At 36.6% G+C, this 26,268-nt stretch overlaps 2 protein-coding genes across 3 annotated transcripts; both read right to left on the reverse strand.

Moving 5' to 3' along the window:
* Nucleotides 1–17,316: 17,316 nt before the first annotated feature.
* On the reverse strand, nt 17,317–21,557 carry LOC114301963 (uncharacterized). 2 transcript variants are annotated; one of them, XM_028246924.2, is made up of 5 exons: nt 21,148–21,557; nt 18,892–19,139; nt 18,158–18,245; nt 17,809–17,875; nt 17,317–17,672 (listed from the first exon to the last, which is right to left on the reverse strand). In XM_028246924.2, exons 1-5 carry the CDS (start codon nt 21,150–21,152, stop codon nt 17,619–17,621), a joined length of 462 nt encoding a protein of 153 aa, XP_028102725.1. In that variant the 5' UTR covers nt 21,153–21,557; the 3' UTR covers nt 17,317–17,618. The 2 variants fall into 2 exon arrangements, with proteins under 2 accessions (XP_028102725.1, XP_028102726.1); XM_028246925.2 differs by having other exon boundaries at nt 18,892–19,144; nt 21,148–21,544.
* Nucleotides 21,558–24,417: 2,860 nt separating this feature from the next.
* On the reverse strand, nt 24,418–25,790 carry LOC114301957 (Ribosomal protein L36). Its single transcript, XM_028246916.2, has 2 exons — nt 25,639–25,790; nt 24,418–24,574 (listed from the first exon to the last, which is right to left on the reverse strand). The coding sequence occupies exons 1-2, from the start codon at nt 25,788–25,790 to the stop codon at nt 24,418–24,420; spliced, it is 309 nt and encodes a 102-aa protein (XP_028102717.2).
* Nucleotides 25,791–26,268: the final 478 nt, after the last annotated feature.

The raw sequence follows: 26,268 nt of genomic DNA on the forward strand, positions 1-26,268 counted from the left end.
CTTCCAACTGACGCCGAAGCCGCGCCAGTGCAGTCAATGCTTCCACCTAAACAAAAGAGAGTTAAAAAGGCTCAACCTAAGGCCAAGGTTACAGATGCCGAGGCTGAGGATACTGTGCCTATTTCAAAGCTGGCAGAAAGCAAGAAGTCAGCCTCTGTTTCCACCAAAAGATCTGCTGAGGGTCAACCCTCGGGGTCTACACAAACAAAGCGGCCAAGGTCATCGTCTGCGACGACCTCGGCTTCGAAGAAGCCCGACGTCCCATGAGCCCCTGATCTATCTCTGGAGGACAGGCCCATTATGGCTAGTGAGAGTGCTGACGACATTAATGTTGCTGTCGCCCTTAGCACCGCTCTTCTTCTACCAAATGACTTGGAGCGAAACGCCAAGTTCAGTGAGTATGAAAATTACGCTCTGATGCTCCAACACTCCGCTCAAGTAAGTATTTCTGTTTATACTTGTGTTTTTTCCTTCTGTTTCATTCTGAGAAAATTTTCTGATACTTCTGTTTTCCGTTTTCATTCAGGCTATCCAACATGCCCATTCATTTTCAATGCAATCCTTTGAGAATCGTCAAAGATTGGTTGATATGAAAAGGGAAGCAACTTCAATGAAGAGAGAGATAAGGACTCTTGAAGCAAAAATGAAAAAACTGGAGGATCAGGCCGAGGCTGCAACGAAGAACCAAACCCTGGCTCTTGAAAAGGCCGAAGCTGCTGAAGCCGTTAAAAAGGTAGCTGAAGCAGAGAAAAGGGAGGCCGAGGCTCAGAAGGTCCAAGCGCAAAAAGAACTTCAACAAGCTCTGGCCACCAAGGAGGCCGAAGTCAAAGAGGCCGATGAAAAGGCCTATGCTCAAGGTATGGCCGACGTTGCAGAAGACTACAAACTTCAGGTCAGCCAGGCATGCAACAGGGGATTTTCCCTTGGTTGGATGTCCCTGATAAAGAAGCTTGATCTCCCTGCTGACTCGCCATTGCGCCAGGCCGATGCTATTCCTTTACCATTTCCTCCTCCAAGTCAGACTGAAGACGAATCAGAGACCGAGGTAGAGGCTGAGGCTGAAGACGAAGAAAAAGATGAGGGTGAAGCCTTGGTAAGAAAACCCAAGGGCGCTGCTGAGGCCAAGTCCTCTCTTCCAGCAGAGCAAATTTTAGACTTAACTCAAGACGAAGTGGGTGATGAGGCTGAGGAAGTGTCCAAGGAATCTGTTCAAGGGTGTCCATCATCTGACCTCCTTCCGACTGACAGAAGTCTTGACACAACCTTGGCAGAGATAGATGCCGAAATACAAGCGGAGAAGGCGGCCGAGGAGATTCCACCTGAATCATCCGAGGTTCCAGTTCCTGCTGCTGCTGATGTTCAAGAGTCTTGATTTCCCTTTCTTTCTTTTCTGGATTTTAGACTTTGTTCTTTCTTTCAATTCCTGGACAGTGTATATTCCTTCTTATGGCCGATGTGCCTTTTTCAGTATGTAATTGCAACTGTTCTTGCTATGGATATTTTAATCTTATGATGTTCTGTTGTTTGCTTCTGCGTAGTTCTATTCTCAGGAATTTTTGCATGCTTTCTTATTTGGCTTTCTTTGTGTACTCTTCTCGGGGTTACATACCTTGGGTATAACTGTAAAGCTTTTACTTCGGCAAGATACTGACCTGCAAACCTTGTATAAATTTGGACAGGCATAAAACATGTACTACTCAATGCATACTTTTGCTATCAAGTTTTCAACAAGTATTTAAATAGTGATTTCGTTCTAACCTACTTGTAAATTGCTACGAATTTCAACAAGTGTTTAAACAATATACTTAACCTTTGCTTCAACCTGTTTAATTTTCTGTATACCTCGGCGGGTGATCATACGTCGGCTTAACCTAAACTTGTAAATTGCTACAAATTTCAACAAGTGTTAAGCATCTTCTCTAGGGTTTAAACAACCCACATATTGTTATGAGAACTTAAGCAATAACCTCGGCCTATCTTCGACTTGTAAATTGCTACAAATTTCAACAAGTGAAGATAGGGAATCAGCTTGATTCCAACTTGTAAATTGCTACAAATTTCAACAAGTGGATCAAGGAATAACATCGGCTTAACTTCAACTTGTAAATTGCTACGAATTTCAACAAGCGAAGATAAGGAATCAGCTTGATTCCAACTTGTAAATTGCTACAAATTTCAACAAGTGGATCAAGGAATAACATCGGCTTAACTTCAACTTGTAAATTGCTACAAATTTCAACAAGTGAAGATAAGGAATCAGCTTGATTCCAACTTGTAAATTGCTACAAATTTCAACAAGTGGATCAAGGAATAACATCGGCTTAACTTCAACTTGTAAATTGCTACAAATTTCAACAAGCGAAGATAAGGAATCAGCTTGATTCCAACTTGTAAATTGCTACAAATTTCAACAAGTGGATCAAGGAATAACATCGGCTTAGTTTGCCTGAGTTTGATATGTCTTCGACAAACATTAATCATACACGTTGAAAGAATTCTGAAAAGACTTTATTGATAATATCGGCCAAACAATGATGTTTATCTAATGATAGAAGAATTTCAAGTTACAAGTATTCCAAGGTCTGGGCAATGCTTTGCCCTCATTGTCTTCAAGCCGATATGCTCCATTGCCTAGTACTGAGGTAACTCTGTAGGGTCCTTCCCAGTTTGGGCCAAGCTTGCCCTCCCTGGGATCCTTCTTGTTCCCGACGACTTTTCTTAGGACTAAGTCGCCAACTTGAAAATCCCTTGGATTAACCTTCTTGTTGTAAGCTCTGGCAAGCTGTTGCTGGTATACTGCAAGCTGAATTGCAGCCTTCTCTCTTCGTTCTTCCAGTAAATCCAGGTCTCGGGCTAAGAGTATGTCATTGGTGCCATTCTCTACTCCCTGGGTTCTGATCCCTGGGATGCCGATCTCCAATGGGATGACTGCTTCTGTGCCATAGGCCATGGCAAAAGGGGATTCTCCCGTTGATCTTCTCGGCGTGGTCCGATATGCCCAAAGTACGTTGGGCAGCTCGTCCACCCACTTTCCCTTTGCTGCTTGGAGCCTCCTCTTTATTCCATCCAGGATTACTTTGTTGGACGCCTCTGCTTGCCCATTACTTTGAGGAAAACTTGGAGTTGAGAAATAGTTTTTGATCTTGAATTTCGCACAGAAGTTTTTAATAAGTTTGCTGTCGAACTGTGTTCCGTTGTCGGCAACTATTGCTCTTGGAATCCCAAATCTGGTGATTATGTTTCTCCAAATAAAATTCTTGACATCCACATCTCGGATTTTGGCAAGAGGTTCTGCCTCTATCCATTTTGTGAAGTAGTCCGTTGCTACCAGTAAATATTTTCTTTGCCCAGTTGCCTGGGGGAGTTGTCCAACCAGATCCATGCCCCATTGGGCAAACGGCCAAGGGCTGGATACTGGGTTTAGGTCAGTAGCTGGCTGATGTATCAAAGGTGCAAACCTTTGACATTGCTCACACCTCTTTACATAGGCTTCGGCATCCTTTTGCATGTAGGGCCACCAATACCCTTGGGTAATGGCCCTATGGGCTAACGATCTGCCCCCAGCATGGCTTCCACAAATTCCTTCATGAATCTCATAAAGAAAATCTTCAACCTGCAAGGGGTGTACGCACCTTAAAAGTGGTCCAGTGAAGGACCTCCTGTAGAGATGGCCTTCCGCTGTTAGGCTGAATCTGGCCGATTTCAGCCTAATTTTATGTGCTTCCTTGTGGTCTTCTGGCAGCTTCCCCTCTTTTAGGAATGCAATGATTGCATCCATCCAGCTTGGTCCAAGGCCCACGCACATCGTTTCTTGTTCGGTGCTCTGTTTATCTATACTCGAGGCCGACATGTAGTCGATCATAATTGTCCTTGTTTTTCCAGTTTGAATTGAGCTGGCCAGGTTGGCTAACGCGTCGGCGTGGGTGTTGTCGTCTCGGCTGACTTGGAGTAATCTGCAGTTCTGGAATAGGGCCGCTAGTCGGATGACTTCCTTTGCATATGCCGACATTCTTTCGTCTCTGGCTGTAAATTCTCCTGTTGACTGGTTAACAATTAATTGCGAATCACAAAAAACAATTACCTCGTCTGCCTCTGCCGCTGCTGCTAGCTTTAGTCCTGCAATTAATGCCTCATATTCTGCTTCATTATTGGAGGCTTTGAACCCCAGTCGGATGGACTGTTCTACAATCTCTCCATCTGGAGATATCAGCAGTACTCCTGCTCCTGCTCCCTGGCGGTTTGAACTTCCATCGACAAATAGTCTGAACGAATCGCCGATGTAGATGCTGCATGGTCTGAGTTTTTCTTTCTCTTGTTTTTTGGTTTTTGACTGGGATTCTTTCTGCTTATTGGGATGGTCCTCATCTTGGCTCGACGGAGCCCGAGGTGTGATGGCTTCAGGTGTCAGTTCTGCGACGAAATCGGCCAAAACTTGGCCCTTTATTGCTGTTCTTGGTCTAAATTCCAGGTCAAACTGACCCAGTGTCACTGCCCATCTTGCTATCCTTCCTGTTAAGTCTCCTTGATGCAATAAGGACTTCAGTGGGTGCTCCGTTAGAACCACAATCTTGTGTGCCTGAAAGTAATGGCTTAATTTCTTTGAAGCCATTACCAGGGCTAGCGTTAATTTTTCCAGTGGTAGGTACCTTGTTTCTGCACTTGCCAAAGTCTTGCTTACATAATAGACAGCCTTTTGTTCTCCTTTTTCCTCTCGAATTAGCACAGCACTGACTGCGTGTTCAGAGACTGCTAAGTACAAAAATAATTCCTCTCCTGGGACTGGGTTAGAAAGGACCGGGGTTGAGGTCAGGTACTTTTTTAGGTCGGCTAAGGCAGCTTCACATTCTTCTGTCCATAGGAAGTCAGTATCTTTTTTCACCAGGTTAAAGAAGGGTCTGCACTTGTCTGAGCTTCTGCTGATGAATCGGTTCAGGGCTGCGGCCCTTCCGGTGAGCATTTGGACTTGCTTTGCCGATGTTGGGCTCTGTAGCTCCAGGATGGCTTTGATTTGGTCTGGGCTGGCCTCTATGCCCTTTCTTGTTACGAGATAGCCTAGGAATTTACCTGACCCAACTCCGAAGGCGCACTTTGCGGCGTTGAGTCGGAGCCGATATCTTTTGAGTATGTCAAAGACCTCTTTTAGGTCGGCAAGATGACCTTTTGACTCCTTGGTCTTTACGACCATGTCATCAATGTAAACTTCTACTGTTTTGCCGATCAGATGTTTAAACATCTTTGTTACTAACCTCTGATAGGTTGCTCCTGCGTTTTTCAGCCCAAAAGGCATTACCTTATAACAGTACAGGCCTTTCGGGGTGATGAACGCGGTCTTCTCCTCATCTGGAGGGTACATAGCAATCTGGTGGTACCCTCTGTATGCGTCTAAAAAACTCATTCTTTCGTGTCCCGAAGTGGCGTCTACCAGTTGGTCGATTTTGGGCAGAGGGAAGCTGTCCTTGGGGCAAGCTTTGTTGAGGCTGGTAAAATCCACACAAACCCTCCACTTACCATTCTTCTTTTTCACCACTACTGTGTTGGACAGCCACGTTGGGTACTGAACTTCTCGGATTGCCCTGGCTTCAAGGAGTCTGTCTACCTCTTCCTCGACCGCTTCGACGTGTAATAACGTCGGCCTTCGGGCTCGTTGAATCACTGGTTTTGCCGATCTGTCGACATTCAGACTGTGGCTAGTGACCTCGGGGTCAATGCCGGGCATTTCATAGGGTGTCCAGGCGAATGCCTCTATGTTTGCCCTTAAAAAATCTTCTAGTTCCTTTTCTTCTTCTTTAGCTAAGCCAGAGCCGAGAAGAAAAAATCGTTCTTCGTTGCCCTCCTGGACGAGGATTTTCTTTAGCGCTTCTTCGCTTTTTTCGGTCGGTTCTTTCCCGACGTCTTCCAGGACTTCCATGTCTCCCTCTTCAACTTCTGCTTTCTTTGGCTCCTGTATACTACAAGTGGACTTTATCGCTGCCATTGAGCAATTTTTGGCTTGTAGTTGATCCCCTCTGACTTCTTCAATCCCATTCTCTGTTGGGAATCGGAGTAGTTGGTGCAACGTCGAGGGAACTGCCCCCATTGCATGCAACCACGGTCTTCCAAGGATGATGTTGTATGGTGAGGGTGTGTCAATAACCAGGAATTCTGTATTGATCTTTTTAGTGCCGGCTTGTACCTCCAAGCTTGTTGCGCCCAGTGGCCATGTCGGCGTCCCATTAAAGCCGACCATCGGGCCGCTGGATTGCTCTAGGTCATCGGGGTGAAGGCCTAGCTCTCTGTAACATCTGACGTACATGATATCACAGGAGCTGCCTTGGTCTATTAGGATGCGTTTTACTTGGCATTCCCCAACCTGGAGGGATACTACCAAGGCATCATTATGCGGATGTTGGACCAGTTCTAGGTCGGCTTCGGTAAAGGCTATCATTGGCCCTTGGCATTCTTCTGGCCGATGTCTCTTGTCCCCAACTTGGTGGATATGCTGTAAATGTCTTACCCTCTGGGTTTCTCCTCTGACCTCGTTTTCGTTGACCCTTGAGTGGATCACATTGACCACCCTTGGTTCTCTTGCCTGTGGTAGCTGTGCTGGGGGAGGGGGTGCTGCTGGTGCTTGTGGCAACCTTGCCTGTTCTTCCCTTGTTCTGGCCTCATCGACCAGGTCCCTCAGTAGGCCTTGCCTTACTAGGTCCTCCAAGTGTGCTTTTAAGGCTCTGCAACCTTGAGTTGGATGCCCTCCTTCATTGTGGTAGGCACAACGTCTGCCGACGTTTTTTCCCATGAATTCCCCTGGTGCTCTTTCCGGAGCCCTGAAGTATGGTTGATTCCGAATCCGATCCAAGATTTTATGGATTGGGATCCGGAATACCGTGGTTACCGCCTGTTTATTTCTTAATTCTATTTCTTGTCTGGTGGGTCCATTGTTGACTCGGCCTCGCTTTGGCGAGCCGTTTCCCTTTTCTTGCTTCACCTCTTTGTTTCCCGACGTATCTTCCTCGGCCCTGGCGTATTTCTCAATTCTTGCCATGAGTTCTTCCATGCTCTTTGGCAATGTTTTTGCCAAAGACTTCCGTAGTGGGCAGTCATCTTTCAGGCCGTTCTTGAAAGACACGACTGCTACTTCCTGGTTGCATTCGGGTATTCGGTTGAACACCTCGTAGTATCTCTTCGCATAGGCCCTAAGACCTTCTTCCTTGGTTATTCTTAGGGCCATCAAAGCATCAACCCTCAGGGGTTGCAGCTTGTTGGTCACGAACCTGGCCACAAACATCTCGGCCAAGCCTTCCCATGTCTTTATACTTCCTTTCGGTAACTTGTGGAACCAATCAGATGCAATTTCCCCAAAGGATGAGGGGAATACCTTGCAGAGCAATGGTTCGTTCCCGCTATATAGTGCCATTGAATTTAGGTATAGCCCAACATGAAAGTTTGGATCTGACTTACCATCATAGATTTGGAACCTCGGCATACTGAACCTCTTGGGTGGTTCGAATTTGTCCAGTTCTACCGAGAAGGCTGTCTTCGGTTTTACTGGGGAGTTTACCTCGGCCTCTGCATTTTGCTGCCTCCTTTTGAGGTAGTCCCTTAAGTCTTCTTTGCTCCTTCCTGGAGCTCGGCTGTCTTTTGATTTTAGTCTTTTTGGTATACTGCTCTCGGCCTCCAGGTGGGTCCGTTTGGGTCTTTCTTCATGGGTTGTGTCAAAGTGGAGTACTTGCCCCTGAACATGTCGATGTTCTTTGGGGTCTGGATTCTTCATGTGTTGTGTCCTTCGGGACTCTTCTTGCCTTGGCCTTTCTCGTCCGACTTCCCTGGGAGACCGGTGAGAATGCCTTCCGCTCCTGGTATGTTGAGGGACCTCGGGGATTGTTTTTCCTCCACCTTTCTGGATGTTGGCTGCTGGCATCGGCGTATCTTGCAGCGGGTATGGTGGTTGCATAACATTATTCTGCATCATGAAGTTGACGACCGACTGGAGGTCCGCCAATTTGTTCGCTAATTCTTTTACTTCCTCGTCTCTGCGTAGGCACCTGTCCCTCCATACCTGGAGGTTGTCTTCATTGTAGTATTTTCCTTGGTTTGATCTTTTTGTTGTGTCACCTTCCTGGATATCGTCGTTCTCCCTGTGACCCTGGTCACGGGCTTCTGTATTGTGATTGTCTCCTTCGGTGTCAAGGTTAATTGGTCTGCTGCTTCCAGAAGGAGCATCGTCCCCAATGTTTCCTTGCTGTTCGTTGCTGGCCATCTATTCTTCCTTCGTTCCCACAGACGGCGCCAAATTGTGTGGGTAAAAATCTGACCACACTGCCCGTTTAGTGATCAGTAGCTAAGCACCGGCAGAATGGATGGCTCCAGCAACCTGTAACAGAAAAGAAAAGCTCCGGCGGTGGTTCTTCCACCCGGGGGCACTCCGACGATCAAGTCAGTATGATTCTCAAGGATAATCAAGTATTAAACTGAATACTCAAAGTATGAATTACATACCTTAGACCCACGGGGGTGCCTTTCTTTTATAATATACTCAATCTAAGTCCAACTAGAAGTATGACTTCTATGAACTCCAATCTTAGTGCTTACTCTGGACTCTTTATGAGATAGAGATAAACTCCCTAAGAGCTTTATCCTTATCTTAACTAAGTCCCCTCTTTGCCTTAGGACTCTTGTCCCTTATCTTCGGATTCCGACATCTTCGGAGATGACCTCGGCTTCTCCGAGATTACCTCGGCTTAACTACCAGGGCACGTGGCACCTCGGCTGACACGTCGGCGTCGCCATGCCACGTGTTGGTATTCAGAACATATGTCCCCACAATCTTGAATCCTTATGTTTGAGACATCAATTTCATGAAATCATGATAATAAGGGAAGCTTTGAACCCATGGTTTTATGTATATATATTGATTGAACCTTGATTTCCTTAGAATTTCTTGATTGAAGAAGTATAGGCATTATATTTGTTTGTTTTGAGGTTATGATGGTTGATGGAGAATAATAATGTGAAATTGGTCATGTATTAAAGGGTTTTGGGCTTTGATTTACATGTAATTAAGGTTTGATTTTGAAAATGAGAAGTCCCAAATTTTCAGCCATTTTCGGACTGCAAACTGTCCAGGCCGCACGTGCGGAGACAGCTCTGTCCAGCCAACTTTGAACAAGCATATCTCTTGTATCCGGACACTGTTTTGAGTGATTCTTGAGCCTAAAATCAAGCCCCGGAAGTCTAGTTTCTAATGGAAGTGGTCTCACACCCAAATTCTAAATAAAAAAATAGTTATGCCCAAATTAGTGACAACTGTTCACTTTCTATCAACCCAGTTTTGTACCATTTCTTCACCTAAACCATTTCCCATCGATTTCTCCTGTTTTCTGAGACATGGATTATAACTTATTAAAGAATAATGAGCTTGGTACCACCATGGCTAATTGATTGAATGATCAAAGAGAATAAGTAAAGGATCGAGTATAATCTCATATAATGTGTTGTGCAATGTACTTGTAGGTCGAGACGAGGACATCATCCCAGTATTACCGGGAGCGGATCACTGTGAGTAATAGTACCCTCAATGTTTCGTGATCCCGTTAATTACTATTGTTATTAACGTTATGTTGAACATGTATGCTATTAAGGAACGGTATGAAATCATGGAATTGTGAACTATGAACCTATGGAAACATCGAAAGAATTGTGAACTATGAATCTCCAACTTGTGAAATATGAAATGATGAGGCCGAGGGCCAATTGTGAAATATGAATCTCCGACTTGTGAATTTAAGAGGCCGAGGGCAGACTTGTGAATTTAAGAGGCCGAGGGCCGACTTGTAAATTTATGAGGCCGATGGCCGATTTGTGAATTTGTGAACCTATTAGGCCAAGGGCCAATCTGTGAATTTGTGAACCTATTAGGCTGAGGGCCAATCTGTGAATTTGTGAACCTATTAGGCTGAGGGCCAAGCTGTGAAATACGTTGTACTTATTATTAATAATTATTAGTAGTACTGTGTCAAACGCCAACTAACTATGTATGACTCTGATTAATAGTTGATATGAACATTCTATTTTTCGTAAGTAAATTATGTCGTTTATTAATGAAGAAAGAGAACTTATGTTCATTTTGGAATAATGGTTTTAGTGTAACTATGAAAGCATACCGTGTTGCTACTAATGGGCCTGAGGCCGATCAGTTATAAATCATCGAGCATGGATATTTCTGAGGGATCAAAATAATTGGATAAGCTATGTGCGTCTGTATGAGTCTGAAATAGTTCTGTTGTGTTACATATGGACCCGAGGTCATTCAGAACCTATGATATGAATGCAAAGGTTTAACGTTATTATATGCTCTCTGTAATAGTATGATTCGTATTCTGTTATACACGAGATAACTGTGTTAATCGGTAACTAAGTCATGAGAAGTTTATGTGTGCTATACCATAATGGAATTCCTAAGGAACTAAGGCTATTCTGTTTTTGTTCATCCGTTTCGGTTATGTTATGTTATGACATAATATGCATTGTTTGGTCTTTATGACCTAATGATATATTCTGGTATGGAACAAAGTGCTGTACGGAACTAAGTGCTACACCTTGGTGGGAGCCACCTCTAGAATCTGTGTGAGCCACCTCTTGAGTCCATACATAGTTATTTCTGGGCCGAAAGGCTGTTCTGTATATTTCTGGGCCGTAAGGCTGTTCTGTATATATTTCTGGGCCGAAAGGCTGTTCTTTATATATTTCTGGGCTGAAAGGCTGTTCCGTTATTTCTAGTCCTATGGCTGTTTTGTATCTGAAGACCTATGGCTGTTCTGTATATGCTGGGCTTAAAGCCACTCTGTTACGGAAACTGGACCCATGGCTGTTTTGGAAATAATTACGGAATGTAGTTAATCATATGTATCTGCAATTATATGTTTTATTATTCAGGTTAAACATTACATTATTTATGTACTATTATTCACTGAGTTCGCTCATACTGTATTTTGTCTGTCTATTTCTGTAGGTAATCAACCGGGAGTTCAGTCCTAACCTTTAAGGCTCGTCTTTCTCTTGTCAACTTTGATGCGTCCAAGCACCTATCTGAAGCCGTGCATTTTGTAAATTGTTGTTAAGTTACTGGCTTATGCTTTGGTTGTCTTTCATTAATATTTTCGTTACACGCCCAATTGTGGGTCTAAGTATGAATGTATAAGTGTGTAACCGAAGTTCGGGTGTACGTTTCTATATATTATGTACCTAATGCAATGTGTGCGGTCCTGGCATGGTAGAGGTAGCTCAATGGATGATGTTTTATGTTATTTTATAATGGTAATACTTCCGCTCAGGCCCCATATGTTATGTATAACAGGTTAAGTGTCCGTTTCTGAATAGATCATGCCCAAAACTTTTAGGGACGGGTTTGGGGTGTGACAAATAACTTAGACTTATTATATGACAGAGTGAAATTATACTTGTATATAATAGAGTTGAACTAAGTTGAGGTCAGAAATCAACACCTACAGGTATTATTGGCCCATAAGTAAAATCATGATTCTAATCACGTTTAGGATTGTAGAAGTATTAATACTAAAATTAATACAATTTTGCAACAAACCCATGAAAAGGTAGTAATCCGCGCGGTTTAACAATTTGTTTATTGGAAGCAAAATATTTGTTTTATGTGCAAATTAATCATAGATTATCCAAAAGCTTAATTAATTAATAAAAAAATATTTAGGGTAGGCCCATCGGCCAATCTGTATTAGATAAAAAAATAAATGATTAAAAAAGAAAAAAAAACAATGGGAAAATGCAAACTCGTCAGATGGTTTGCTGAATTTGGAATATGATTAATGAAAGACCAGATTCATTGTAGCCTCAAGTTTTGAATAATCAAGTTGTTATTATTTTCCATACGTAAATTACCATGCTCCACCACCTTTGTGGATGGTTTTTGAAAAACGTTTTTGTGATTGTTTTTGTGGGTGGATATATATTTTATTTTTTGTAATTATTTTGAAAATTAAACAGTTTTGAATTAAATATTTTAAAAACTTAATAGATTCAATTGATAGTGTAGAGACTTAAATAAATTTTGATTTATATACTTTAGTTCAAAGATAGAAAGTGTAATTAGATTTTCCTCTCCGAAGTACCTAAAAAAAAAAGATAGAAAGTGTAATAAACTTAATATAAAAAATAAATGAAAAAAATAATGAAAATTAAGAGCGAGAAGTTATTTCTTGCGTAGTTTTTACTTGTACTGAACACATATTGTACTTGCACTCAATTTTTTTAAACAAAAGATAATTTTGATGATTTTTCTTTTTCAAAAATTATTTTTTTTAAGAAGCGTTTTCTGATTTTTAGTGACGACTTGAAAGTATATGCTAATAACTGTATTTTTTTAGATGGTTGCTAATAGTTGAATTAGTTGCCCTATTGGTGATGGTGGAGGGTGATAGTAGTGGTTGCAATAATGCGATGGTGGTGCCGGCAACGAGGTGGTGGTGGAGGGATTGTGATAGTGGTAGTGGTATTGGTAGTAGTAGTAGCGTGGTAGCGGTGGAAAAATTTTAGTCCGAAAAATATTTTTTACTTTTTAAAAATGAAAAATACTTTTTATTTAAATAGGTTTGTTTTTCGGTGACCACCGAGAGTATTTTCTATTGACTTTCATTTCCGTCATACCAAATGTCAAGGAAAAAAAAAGTTTCCTAAAAAAGCATAATTAGTAATTATTTTTCTTGTAATATTCTATAATATACTAGTTAAAAAGAAAGAAAATATAAAAGGGGGAAAAACCTTGGGAGGGTAATTATAGCAATAACCACACAATTATATATAAATTTGAAAATTCAAAAAAAACAATTATAATGAAATATAAGAACATTAATTCAAGAAAATTCAAAAACTCAAAATTAATTTGAAAAGTCAAGAAAGCACTTGATACCACTTTACTTTGAAAATTCATAAAAATAAATAAATAAAAATGAAAATCATGGTAGGAAGAAGAAGCTTACACGAAACATAACTCAATTCTGTTTCAACAACCACAACAAACAAACAACCCTCTAAGGCAATTCCCAACTTCCAAGCTAACCCGTGATCTATTTCTTCCACTTACGTTACGATACATGTTTTGGAGTTTGGATTCTTGTGATTTTTCTTAAAATTGTCTTAGAAATTTTTTTTTTTTTCTTTTTTTTTTTGGGGGGGGGGGGGTGGTGTTGTTAGGGTTGGGGTTTGAGATTAGAAGGTAAAATAACTATTCCCAATTTTTGTAGAATTAAATTGGAAAATTTGGTTGAAGTTCCTTCGTAATAAAACTTTAATGCATTAAGGATAAGTAAAAAAAAAAATTCTTGAAAATTTCAACACATACCACTATTATCAAAATATTAAATTTTAAAATAATATAATTTTTTATGTAAATATCAATTATTAATAAAATTAGTATTTTTAGAATCATCTCATCAAATCTATCAAATAAGATCTATATTGACTATGAAATTCTTAAAAAAAATAAAAATTTATTACCGTTAAAATTGATGTAAACAGTAAGAGAGAGTAACATGTTACTTTGACAATATTATCTAAATAAAAAAAAAGGGTAAATTACACTGACACTCCCTGAGCTTTATGTTTATTACAGTTCCCCCTCTTATCTTTTGAAAATTACATCTCCCCCTGAGGTTTAAAGTTTCATTATAGATTCCTCCTGAGCAATTTAATTTTTTTAAATACCAATTTTGCCCTCACTAGGTAAATTACATTGACACCACTCACATTTTAGAAATTACAATCCACTCCCTAAGGTTTAAACTAGCATTACCAATTGCCCCTCGGTCGGAAAAAAAATTAATTAAAAAAAATTATTTGAAAAAAAAAATTGTTAGTAAAATTTTTAAATTTTTGTTTAAAAACTAACCTAAACTCATTTTTTGAATTTACATTTTTTCCTCAAATTTACAAACTGAGACAACCATTTATAAACCAAAAAAATTATCAAACAAGTTTTTATGACAGTTTTTAAAATTTTTGTAAATATAAATTGAAAACTGAAAATGAAATGATTATCAAACAGGCTTCAGATGGTAAAAATGTCGCAAAATTAACAAATAATTAAATAAGTTACTAACGCAAGAAATGACTTATCAAAAGATTCTTAGGCTATGTATGGTTTGATTTTTAGAAATTTTTTTTAAAAATTAAAAATTAATTTGGCTAAGAAATAAAAAATAAAAAATAATTATCATTTAAGGGTAAAAAATAATTATCATTTTAATTTTTGGGCAGGTTATATACATACGTATGGCTGTTTCAATTTAATTTGTAAAAAATTATTTCTAACCACTCGAAAGATAAAAATTATATAAAAATGATAATTATTTTTTATTTCTTATTTCTTAACCAAATCAATTTTTAATTTTTTAAAAAAAAAATTTTAAATCAAACCATACATAGCCTAAATTTTTTTTGATAAGTCATTTCTTACGTTGGTAACTTATTTAATTATTTGTTAATTTTACGACGTTTTTAGCATCTGAAGCCTGTTTGATAACCATTTTGTTTTCAGTTTTCAATTTATATTTACAAAAATTTTAAAAATTGTCATAAAAACTTGTTTGATAATTTTTTCGGTTTATAAATGGTTGTCTCAGTTTGTAAATTTGAGGAAAAAACGTAAATTCAAAAAATAAGCTTACGTTGGTTTTTAAACAGAAATTTAAAAATTTTACTAACAAAAAAAAAATTTAATTAATTTTTTTTCAATGAATTTTTTTTCTAACTAATACTAATCGAGGGGGCAATTAGTAATGCTACTTTAAACCTTAGGGAGGGGATTATATTTTCTAAAATGTAAGGGGTGTCAATGTAATTTACCCAATGAAGGCAAAATTGATATTTAAAAAAATTAAATTGCTGAGGGGGGAATTTGTTATGAAACTTCAAACCTCAAGGGGAGAGATGTAATTTTCAAAAGGTGAGGAGGGAACTGTAATAAATATAAATCTCAGGGGATGTCAGTGTAATTTACCAAAAAAAATTACTTTAGATAACTTAAGTGGAGAGAAATTAGGAGAAATGGAGAGAAACTCATTTCTCTTATAACCTTCATTTTCAATCTTTTCAAAAGTAGAGAGATTGGAAGAGAAAAGAAACTAACAGATTCTTATATTTTCATAATACCAATTATGTCCGTGTAAAAATAAAAGGAATAAAATGATTGACACCCATGTCCTCAAGGGCTTTTCATATCCAGCAAAAGGTTATTTTGGTAATATGACATAAAAAAGTTTCTTTTTTTTTTTCTCTTATGAAATTTAACCAAACAAGAACGAGAAAAATCATAATTATTTCTTCTTCTTTTTTATTTCTTCCTTATCTAAATAAGAATGTGAGAAATCACAATAATTTCTTTTCTTTTCATTTCTCTTACAAGTTAAGTAATCATTTCTTTTCTTTTCTTTTCTTTTCTCTCTTAGATTCCCAAACATAGTAGGTAATTTATGAAGCAAAATAAATTGGACGGTCTTTTTCACCAAATAATGATCCAATGGAAGAGTTTTGGTTAAATTTCCCAATTAAATTTCAACTATCAAAAAAAAAAAAAAATTACTCTTAAAATCACTGTAGGAAAACTCATTTTGGAGGATCCAGACTATGGCCCCGTTTGGTGTAGCTGTTAAAACAGCTTATAGATTATAGCTTAACAGATTATAGATTATGACTTTAATTAGAAGTTATTAATCTGTTTAGTGTAACTGTTGAATTATAGATTTAAGTTGCTGAGTAATGTTTGTTAAATAAGCTGTGAAATAGCTTTTTTAATTAATTTTTATTTTTTATTTGTCTACATTTCTCATAAAAAATAATAATAATAATCTATAGTATATTTGAGTCTTTTTCTATTTTTAAAAAAATAAAAAATAAAAAAAATTAAGAGTATAACCATAAATTAACATGTCCACAGCAGAAGCTGATAATCAGAAGTAAGGGGTGAGCAGCTTCTCAGAATCAGTTTTTTTGAGTTAAAATAAGCTGTTAAAATCAGAAGCTGTTTGAAATAAGTTTAACCAAACAATCCAAAATAACTTTTTCAAAGCTAAAAGCCATAAGTTGATTCTGAAAAGCTGAAACAAACACCCCCATGTTGTTTTGCGTATATTAAGTAACTAACAAACTATCCTACAAACTTGAAACAGTTTTAGAAAATCAAATCATTTCAACAATGTACATCAACCTACTTTTGTTTTAATTTGGGTATATATAAACTCACAACAGCAGTTGTAAAACCACCAATTTTTTTTTTACACTCTAATCATGCCATCTAATACAAAGTCTTATGAATAAAATCCGAATACGCACAATGACCTATAAATCAAGAGTATCGGTTAAGTCCGAATGCTATGAGAGTTAAATATGAGTCGTTACCCTAAAGTTGAACTCCCATGGGAAAAAAAAAAATGAGAGAATGAACAGCCGATATATCAAGAATGAATTTGAGATGTCAAGAAAAACCAACTTGATTACTCATGAGTCTGACAGAGATAAAACATAAAAGTGCAGTACTATAGGATTTAAAGAAGTTATTGCATCTAGTACTACCAAAATGAGCACAAGTTCAAGACCATGGTGATTGAACCAAAATATGAGGCTTTGAATGAGCTTGGCGAGACAATGGATGTTCTTGAATGTCATATGTTTAACTTTGTCCAATAATAGAAAATGAATGTCCATGAAACAACTACAATAAAACCAAACATCTGCGTACTGATATATGTTTGGACTGTTCAGCAAAATCTCACATAAAAGCATAAGTGTGCCATCACCTCAATAACTAGCTTATGAGGTCAGACTTCTATCCAAGATCGCATAACATTATATCAGAGTTGGAATTCATAGGGTTGGCCTACAAACCCTGCATGCGGTAGGTATTGTTGAGTGAGCTTGTTACACGAGAGGGAGGGTGTGAAACAAAGTGCCACATTGCTTGCATACGGAGGTGATGTGCAGTATATAAGCATGAGCGCACCCAAGATGTTCCATAACATGGACAACATCAACATTTTGGGACTACTAGCTTTCAAGGGCAAAACTAGGTCCAACTTTTTTCTCTAAAAAGATTAGCTCTTTCACTCTAAATGCTAATAAATTATGCCAAGTGTTTTTATAGTTACACTTTAGGGTTGGCTGGTTGGTTATCAATCAAAAAAGAAAAAACAACAACAGCATACAAAGCTCCCAATGCCTCTGGGATTTGGGGACAATCAGATGTACAAAGCCTTGCCCCATTTGCAGATAGGCTATTTCTGTGTTTCAAGAGATGCAAAGTCACAAAAAAGGCCGTTTGGATCAACACCATGCTGCATACTTATTCCTTTATTATTAACCATAAAACTATCCCATCCAAAGACACATGCTTCCATACTTGGGTCATATGCAGTTGGAAGACATGTTCAAGTAGGCATATATAGGAAAGGAATAGGTCTGTGATATTGCAAATCAACATACAACTCTTTATCTCTTTTTTCTTCTCTGTTATAGATTAGCAGAACAGTTTACTTGATTTAGTACTGAAGAGTTAACTTAAAAAAGATAGTGGCACTTCCACACGTAAGAAGATAGTTAAATATAGTATCCGGAGTTCTTCAATCGCATGAGCCCTCGTGCTCCCAGATGTCCGCTAAAAATTCTACCATTTCCTGTCAGTAAGAACAGAAAAAGGGTTTAGGTTTTAAAGTTTAGCAACAATCTGTAGTTAAAAATACAGTGAAATTTCAGTGTTCAACAAAGTGAAATTTTCAAATTGAGAGCTCCAAACTGCATAAGCCAACTTACAGAGAGTGGGATTGGTTGGGTGAAACGTTTGTTAGTACTAAGCAAGCTCTCGTAAGTAGCATTCCAACTGCGAAAACACAATCAGTTAGTAACTGGAAGAGAAACACATGCTAGACAGGAAAAAGTATGAAAAGAAAGTACAGATCACAAGCAAAAAAGACTTTGATAAATGGTCGAATAATGAATTCTGGAAGGTATAATGTTTTCCTTTTGCAAAAGGGCTCCGCACATAAGATCACTGTTCTAAATTGTTTATTCTAGAATTTAGTTCACATGATTTCTACACAGAAGTAGGACTACTCCAAATTATGAATCTTTCAATGGAAACATAAAAAACCACGATGCTGACCTCAATCTAGGTTCACGGACTTGTCCATGGTTCTTAGACCTTTTATTTCCAATCCACTGAAGCCTGGTCTGATACCAGAGAAGAAGGCCTGCAAAACAAAAAACAAAAACAAAAAACCACCAAGGTTACACCACATGCTTCTAGAGAACATGACCAAGAAAACGTTTTATTAAAAAAAAATATATTAAACAACAGTTAAACACTATGGTGCATAGTACTACGATAAGCTAAAAAGTATAGACATTTCTAAGAGGGTAATGTCTCGCATCGGACACCAACACGACACGACACTTGTCGAACGCTTCCCAACACTTAGACATGTATAACACACATTACAAGTCAGAATAAAATAACTTGGAACCCAATGATAAAACAAAAATAATGTACATTTATACCCATTCTCCTCTTTCAAATTTTAAAAATTATAATCTGACTTAAAATACTCATATATTGACACATATAAATTATTTCTTATTATATATGACACACATTAAATACATAAAATTATATATTTTGCTGTGTCCTAAGTTTTTTTTTTTTTTTTTGAAATTTTCGTGTCCATGTTTCAAAGACGACAAACCAAGATGCCACATGAGCAGCAGACTTAAGCCCACTATTGCATGGACAGCATGTACAAAAGGAAGATTATAGATTAATGAATGGTTGGATATGAAAACCACTCTTTTTTCAAAACCTTAACAGAAGAAAATTGTGTTAAATAAAATTAAACTTGCCATGATTTACGAATTCAGAATGGTTGCTAGAGATGCCAGTGCCACTACTCAGGCTCTCGTTTGACACGCTGATAGATGAGATGCTTCTCTGAGAATGAACAGCGTTATTGTCCATCTCATATGTGCTGGTGCTCCAAAAATCTTCATATGCACTGCTTTTCCTCACCCTCTGCCCAATTCTGAGCTCCTTTGCTGGCGCATCCACAGCAATAACTGGTGTGGGTTTGGAATAGCATCCCATACAACCTCTGCTCTGTTACAATTCATAAGTATCCACATATACAATAAATTGCCAACAACAAGGCAAAACCAGGTTTGCAGCCAGAAAGCTATGTTACATGGACTCTATTTCCCCAAAGTACCCATGTCCACCAAATAGGACAAGGGTAAGGGTGTGGGATATGCGTTCGACACTCGTACCTAATTTTAGGACTGAGCAAGAAATCCGTGAAATCCGTAATCCGATCCAGTCCAGTCCGATAGGTTTAGATTGGTTTTTTGAATCCGTGGTTTGGTTCCGGATTGAAGAATTAAAAATCCGTAGTTCACGGATTAGTTCTGGATTGAACCCCACTGTTCCGGATTGGAACCGATCCGAACCGTATACAAATAGTCTATATTTTTATTATACATCCTCCCTCATAGTATCTTCTCTTATTCCATATAAAACCTAAACTCAAACCTAAACCCACATAATATCTTCTTTTATTACTTTTGTTTGTTAGTTTTTAGTTTTAATATGTAATGATCTAAATACTTATGGCGAAACCAGTTTTCTTATGGTTGTTTAAATTCTAAAATAATATGTCGCTATTATAGAAAGACATGTTGCTATTGTGGCACTAATATAGCGCTATGTTTATATTTTTATGAAATTAAAGTGTTATATATATATTTTTTTATTATTTAATTATGCGAATCCGTGGTTCTAAACCGATCCAATCCGTATTTAAATGGATTGGTTCGGATTGGTTCCATAATTTAAACGAATTGGATTGGTTCTAATTTTTTAGGAACTGTAGATAACGGATTGGTCCTGATTTTACCCAAATCCGGTCCAATCCGGACCATGCTCACCCCTGCCTAATTTGGACACTCAGATCTCAACTGTTACAATGTTTCAAGAATAAGAAAGTCAAATTTTCTAAAAAAGAAACACTTGTAGCCTCTAACAGAGATGACATATAGAAATTCTATATTTTTCGTAAATTCTATTTAATTTCAATTACATTTCTACATAGTTTATAACACTTCATCAAAGACTATTATATAATATGTAACATATAGAAGTGTTCATAACGAGTCCCCATGCCCATATCCTACTTTTGGATACATATCCCAATATCTTAAAATTTAAGTTTATGAAGGTCTGATACTTGGACAAGTACCCGTACCCGAGTCCATGTAACATAGGTCTAATAAGGTTGACATAATCATTTTCCAACAAAAATCTCAAAATTCTTCTGAACTGTATACCACAGAGGGGCATGTATGATGTAGCAATACTCCAAAAAAAAATTATAGCAAGCAGGTCTCGTTGGAGATATTGTAGCAAAAAATTATAATAATGGTCATCAATTTGATTTCAATTCATAAGTCCAAGACTCAGGCGTAGAAACAAATCATAAAGAGGTTTACTGAAGCAAATATGACAAGCAGAAGATACAGCCCAAAGAAGGTTCAAAACAAGCATCCACATAAATAAATAAATAAATAATGATTTCTAAATATCACATCATAAAATATAAAATGAATTTAACGGACAAGGGATTGGACATCCATATTCTATGATTTATCATACCTGATATTAGGCCATTGGATATCCAACACTTGAATTTCTCAGCCAGCTGACATATATTTTTTTTTTCTTATTTATTTATTTATTTTATGCATACGACAAATTAAGTGCTTCCCTTGGCATACATGGAACAGGCTACTGAGAATCAGGAGTCAAACAAACACCCCCAACTGACCTCTTTCTACTCTCCTATAGCTTCCATCATTAAGATAGTTTCATCCATCAATGGCTCAAACTATAACAGAATACTGTTATGGTTTGCCATGCTCAGCCACTTGGGTTGTGTTCTTCTTTAGAAATTATACACATTTATGTGCATTCAAATTATTGGGTTTCCGAACAAATCAAAATCTAAGATCAATTAAATCTAACAACTCTCAGATCACCAATTTAACAACTCTCAGATCACCAATTGAATTTGAAGGAGGTGAAATGGAGTAGTGAATGGAAGTACATACCCCATGCAAGCGACGAAGTGATCGATCGAATCGAATCAGTGAATAAAGCGTGTATAATCATCAGTCTTCTCGTCCACCTTAACTAACAAAGGCCGTAAAATCGACACATCGAATCTCCAATACCTTCAACAAAGAGAAGGGTATGGAAAAGCTGAGAAAATGGATGAGAATCAAATGATTTGAGATCTGTCTAGCGAAAACCAGGTTCCCAAGGTTCAGCGCTCTCTCTCTCTCTCTCTGAGTTTTCTCTCTCTTCCGCCGCCACTTCACCTCAGTGGTTTGCTTCCAAAAGTGGTGTGTGTGTGTGTGTGTGTGTGTGTGTGTGTGTGATATTGTTATTGGCTCATAACTGATAAGTATTTCTAGTTTTTTACTTTTTGGTTGGCACATGCCATGCACCTGTTTCCTTCATTCACTTATTATTATGCTCTCCGTTTTAAAATACTAATCTCAAATTTTAATTTTTATTATTTCAAAATATTAATTTTTTTCAAAAATTAAAAAATAAAACAATATGAATTTATTATTTGATCTTTCTTTTAAATTTATTAATAACACAAAAAGTATAATTATGATAATTAATATTTTCAAAAAAAATACTATTAAGGATAATTTTAAAAAATTAATATTTTTAAAATATAATAATTATACTATAAAAAAAAGTTGGATTCCTAAAAAGGAACTATTATTTTAGAACAAATGGAGTTGTATTTATCAAATGTATTTTTTATTAGTTATTATTAAAATAGATAATGATATACAAACTCAATTTTTAAATTTACATAGGCCTGGTTTGAGAATTTGGTTATTGTAGTTAATTTTTTTTTAACTATTTGATTATTTTAGTCTGATTAAAAAATTTGTGTTTGAGGTGATAATTGACTTTTTTTTGTAGCTGATTTCATAGCAGTGAAAAAAAAGTGAAATGATTATAATTTGGATAAGACATTTTGTGTTATTAACTATTTTAATCTATTTTATTTTTATACTCTATTTTAGCCAAAAAAATAAATATATGATTGAACTTTTTTTGTAGTTGATTAGATAGTTATGAAAGAAAAAATAAAATAATTATAATTTAAATGTGACATTTTATATTATTGACTATTTTAACCTATTTTATTTTTATTGACTATTTTAGCACCAAAAAAAAAAGAAGCCATATTTTGGCCTTAATGTCAATACTTTTGTGTGTTTTTTTTTTTTTTTTTTGAACAAGACAAAGCTTTTGTTTGGTTTGATTTTTTAAAACTATTTTTATTTTATGTTTTTTATTTTAGTAAATTTTTTATTATTATATATATTAGTTAATTTCATATTTTAATTAATTAAATTAACTAAAAATGAATGAAAACCTGACTAAATACACATACATGTTTTGTTCGGATTTTGTTATACTTTTATCCATTTTTTTATATTTTAATTAATTTTTTTTAACTTTTTAAAAGCATCTAAATAAGTTGTATCTATTAAAAATTACAACAAAAAAAAGGGGTAAAAAATGAAAAAAAATAAAAAAATCACTAGAAGGTAAATAAAAATTCATCTAAAAATAATTTTTAAAAAAAGTAATGATATATAAATAATAAAAAAAATCATACAAAATTTTTATTTTCTAATGAAATAACTTATTATAAACCTTTCACTTCAAAATAAAATATAATTGTAGATGAATTTATTTATAGTAATGGCAATATCACATCATTCTTGTCTAATTTTTTGTATGAATTTTGTGTATAAATAGAATTTTCTTTTTTAAAAATTCAAACCAAATTTTTTGTAGATGTGATGTCAAAACTAAGGCTGTGCAAAATACCGTCCAATCGGCATAAATCTGCACCGCTCTAACCGCTAACCGCGATTTAAACTTTAAAATTTATAATCCGCCAATCTGCACCGCTCTAACCGCTAACCGCGGTTTAAACTTTAAAATTTATAATCCGCCAACCGAACCGCTCCGCTATAGTTAATACATGTATATTTTTTAACTTCCAATGAAATATCAATATAAAAATAAGTGTGAGGGATATTTAAAATATGAAATTTATTACAAATTAGCGGTTATATCTATAAAACATATTATGTAAAATCACTTTATGTTATATATCTAAAAAATATTATACAAATTAGTATTATATATTACGTAAATATATAATAATTAGTTAGAATATTCTTCAATCTGCCAATCCGTCAAAAACCGCCCAAACCACAATTTGTCAATCCGCTAATCCGCCATTCAATTTATAATTTTACTCTCAAACCGTCCGAATCGCACCGCTCACACCCCTAGTCAAAACTATAGTTTGGCATGTTATTATAATATAAAAAATATCAAATTTTGACATTGTGTAAATATTATTATGATACATCCAACAAGTCATTGTTCATTTCTATTTGTATATTTTTCAGACCAAGACCATTGTGTATTAAAATCTTGTTTTGGTTTGGGTGAGCAGCACTGGCACAAATGAGATTACTTTTCGTCAAATTTTGCGTTAAACTTGAAAAGAGAAGTTTAGTCCCAGAACATATAAAAAGCAATAAGGGAAGTGACTTTTATTGGTTTATTGGTTTTTTTCTTTTTTTAAAAACGTGTAAAAAAATAAAGAGATGATGTGACCAATCAATAAGCTAACTTTTTTCCTAATTTCCAAAATACGCCTTAGTCAAGCAGTAAAAAAAATTACTACAAATTCAGTGAGAACATCATCAACCTGGATTGACCTCCCTATGCACAACAAAAACTAAATTAAATACAAAGAGTCATACAAAGAGCTTAATGTGCACGAATCCTCGTCCGTTGTCTATGTAAAGGCTTGACTCTTTACAATTGGCGAATGGAAAAACATTCCAACCAGAAAGACTAATACATAACTAGACCTGCCAAATGTTTTATTCATCCATTTCAAAAGCCAGACACAGCAATCCTAATGGCCCTAGCAAAATGAATATTGCAGATTATTTTGAATTCTAAATTACGATTTTTTTTAATCCCAAAACAAAGAAAGAAAGGTCTAACCAAAATCAAACAATTTCAACAAGACTAGACAGCAATGAAAATAAAGATTGGTTTCCATACATGCAACATACGCAAATGTTTTTCCAGTATTTTGCTTCCTTTTTACTGTAAGGTATTCTCCCCACCAGCGAAGGTAGTCAAAAGTACATAATCATGAGACACAGAATTAGTAAAGCACTAATGCAATTCAAGGAGCTAAAAATAGGTAGTACTGTCTGTTGACCCGTGATTCCACATTTCTGCATTATCTTCTACTGCTTACTGTGCTGATTGAATAAAAGAGAAGCAAGACCCATTCTCCATCCAAACATAACAGAAGGTTCATTCTTTTTTGGAATAAGAGAAGGCACACCAGCTCTCAAGCTGTGAGCGAGCAAAGTCTCCTGATTGGCATTTGTCTCCGAGGATCTGCACAAATTACCAGTATATACACAGACCTTACATAAAAATAAAAATGAGAAGTAAGCACATTGCTTAAGCAAGAGAATGTTTGTGTTGCCAAAATAACTATTGTCAGAGAATCATTTCAGCATAGGCACCAGCTGTTCAATTTGTCGAACAGATGATAAGGTGGCTTCCTCCAGATGAAAATAATACTATTTTTTTTTTTTTTAATCAAAATCAGGGAAATTGTCTGTATGCATAATTTGAAACCAAAAGACAGTATTTTGAATGAGACAATATATAACGGATTAGAGAGAGAGAGGTCCATAAACATAAACAGAATTCTGCAATTCAAGAATTGCAATCAGCACAAAATTTGGGAATGATGATTCCACAAAATTTTGGGGAAGAAGCTAATAAAATCACAACAATTGAATTGACCAGAAAAATAAAGTTTCAAGCAGCACAAGTAAATTGAGGAAACAACATACTGACAACATGCAGACATTAAACAAGGAATCCGTATTGTTCCCAATTGAGAAGCTAGAACTCATAAAATAAAGAACAATATGGTAGATGTAGACTCAAGCATTATATGATAAATGAACTCCTCAACATATGAGATGAATTGCATCTTTTTGCAACTAAATGCATCAATTAACTAGTTAAGATTAACTACTATGGATGATAACACTACAGACACCAATTGCCAACATGGACCATGAGATCAAGCTCAATGGCAATGACAACGCCTGCTAACCAATGCAAAAAACCTATAAATAGTGGGCACAATATCAGTACCATGCATACTATTACTAAAGCTAGGTATTACCTAGACGCCTTGATGACAATGACTTGATGATGAATACCACTCGAGCAACTCCAAAAGAGAATCAAAGAGAAAAATAGTTTAACTCTTTCAAGATGGAAGCTTATGGTACTACATAATAGGGTATGCCAAAACTTCAAAGGTGAAGGCCATTTTGTCAATACAAACTAACACGCTTGTGTGAGCAGGCAGACACTTGCAACCATGAACAACTTACAAAGAGAAAAGAAAAATAAAGAGACAGCATCAGAATACATACATCAGAGGCAGTGGGCCTTCATATGCAAATGTTGACATGCCTTGTCGTTGTTTGTGCTTGGGATTGGCTGTGCATAGTACATATACACGCCCACGACGTTTAACTGTCCTACAAAACTCGCACATCTTCTTCACTGATGAACGCACCTTCATGGCTAATCACTAATGATGATGGAAGTAAAGCACACATGAGACTGTTTATCCAATAATCAAAGGTGAAACAGAAAGCAGTTTCAGCAAGAGCAAAAAGAAAGTCCTTGGCAATTGTGTGCATCAATAGTTTATATAAGGGTAAATGATCACCCCTCTTGAGGTTTAGCTAAATTACAGATTCCCCTAAGGTTTCGGAAATTACATCCAGCCCCACCGCAATTAACGCCGTTAACGAAGATAGTAAATTGACTAAAATGCCCTTTGACTGGTACATCATGTCAAGTCAGTACTTGTAGAAGGGTTGTATTGTATTGCAATTTATATAGGTTTAACAATTTCATAAGCTTCACTTTCTCTATTTCTTCATCTGAGAGAGAGATGGAAGATGCAATGCAAAGGGGAAAGTGAGGGTATCGTGGTTTATCGTAGGATGCGTAGATCTAAAAGAAGAAGAGACAACGCAAAGAAGTTTAGATCG

This window comes from Camellia sinensis, chromosome 5 (assembly GCF_055761805.1).
Source record: "Camellia sinensis isolate YWXY chromosome 5, ASM5576180v1, whole genome shotgun sequence".
NCBI lineage: Eukaryota > Viridiplantae > Streptophyta > Magnoliopsida > Ericales > Theaceae > Camellia > Camellia sinensis.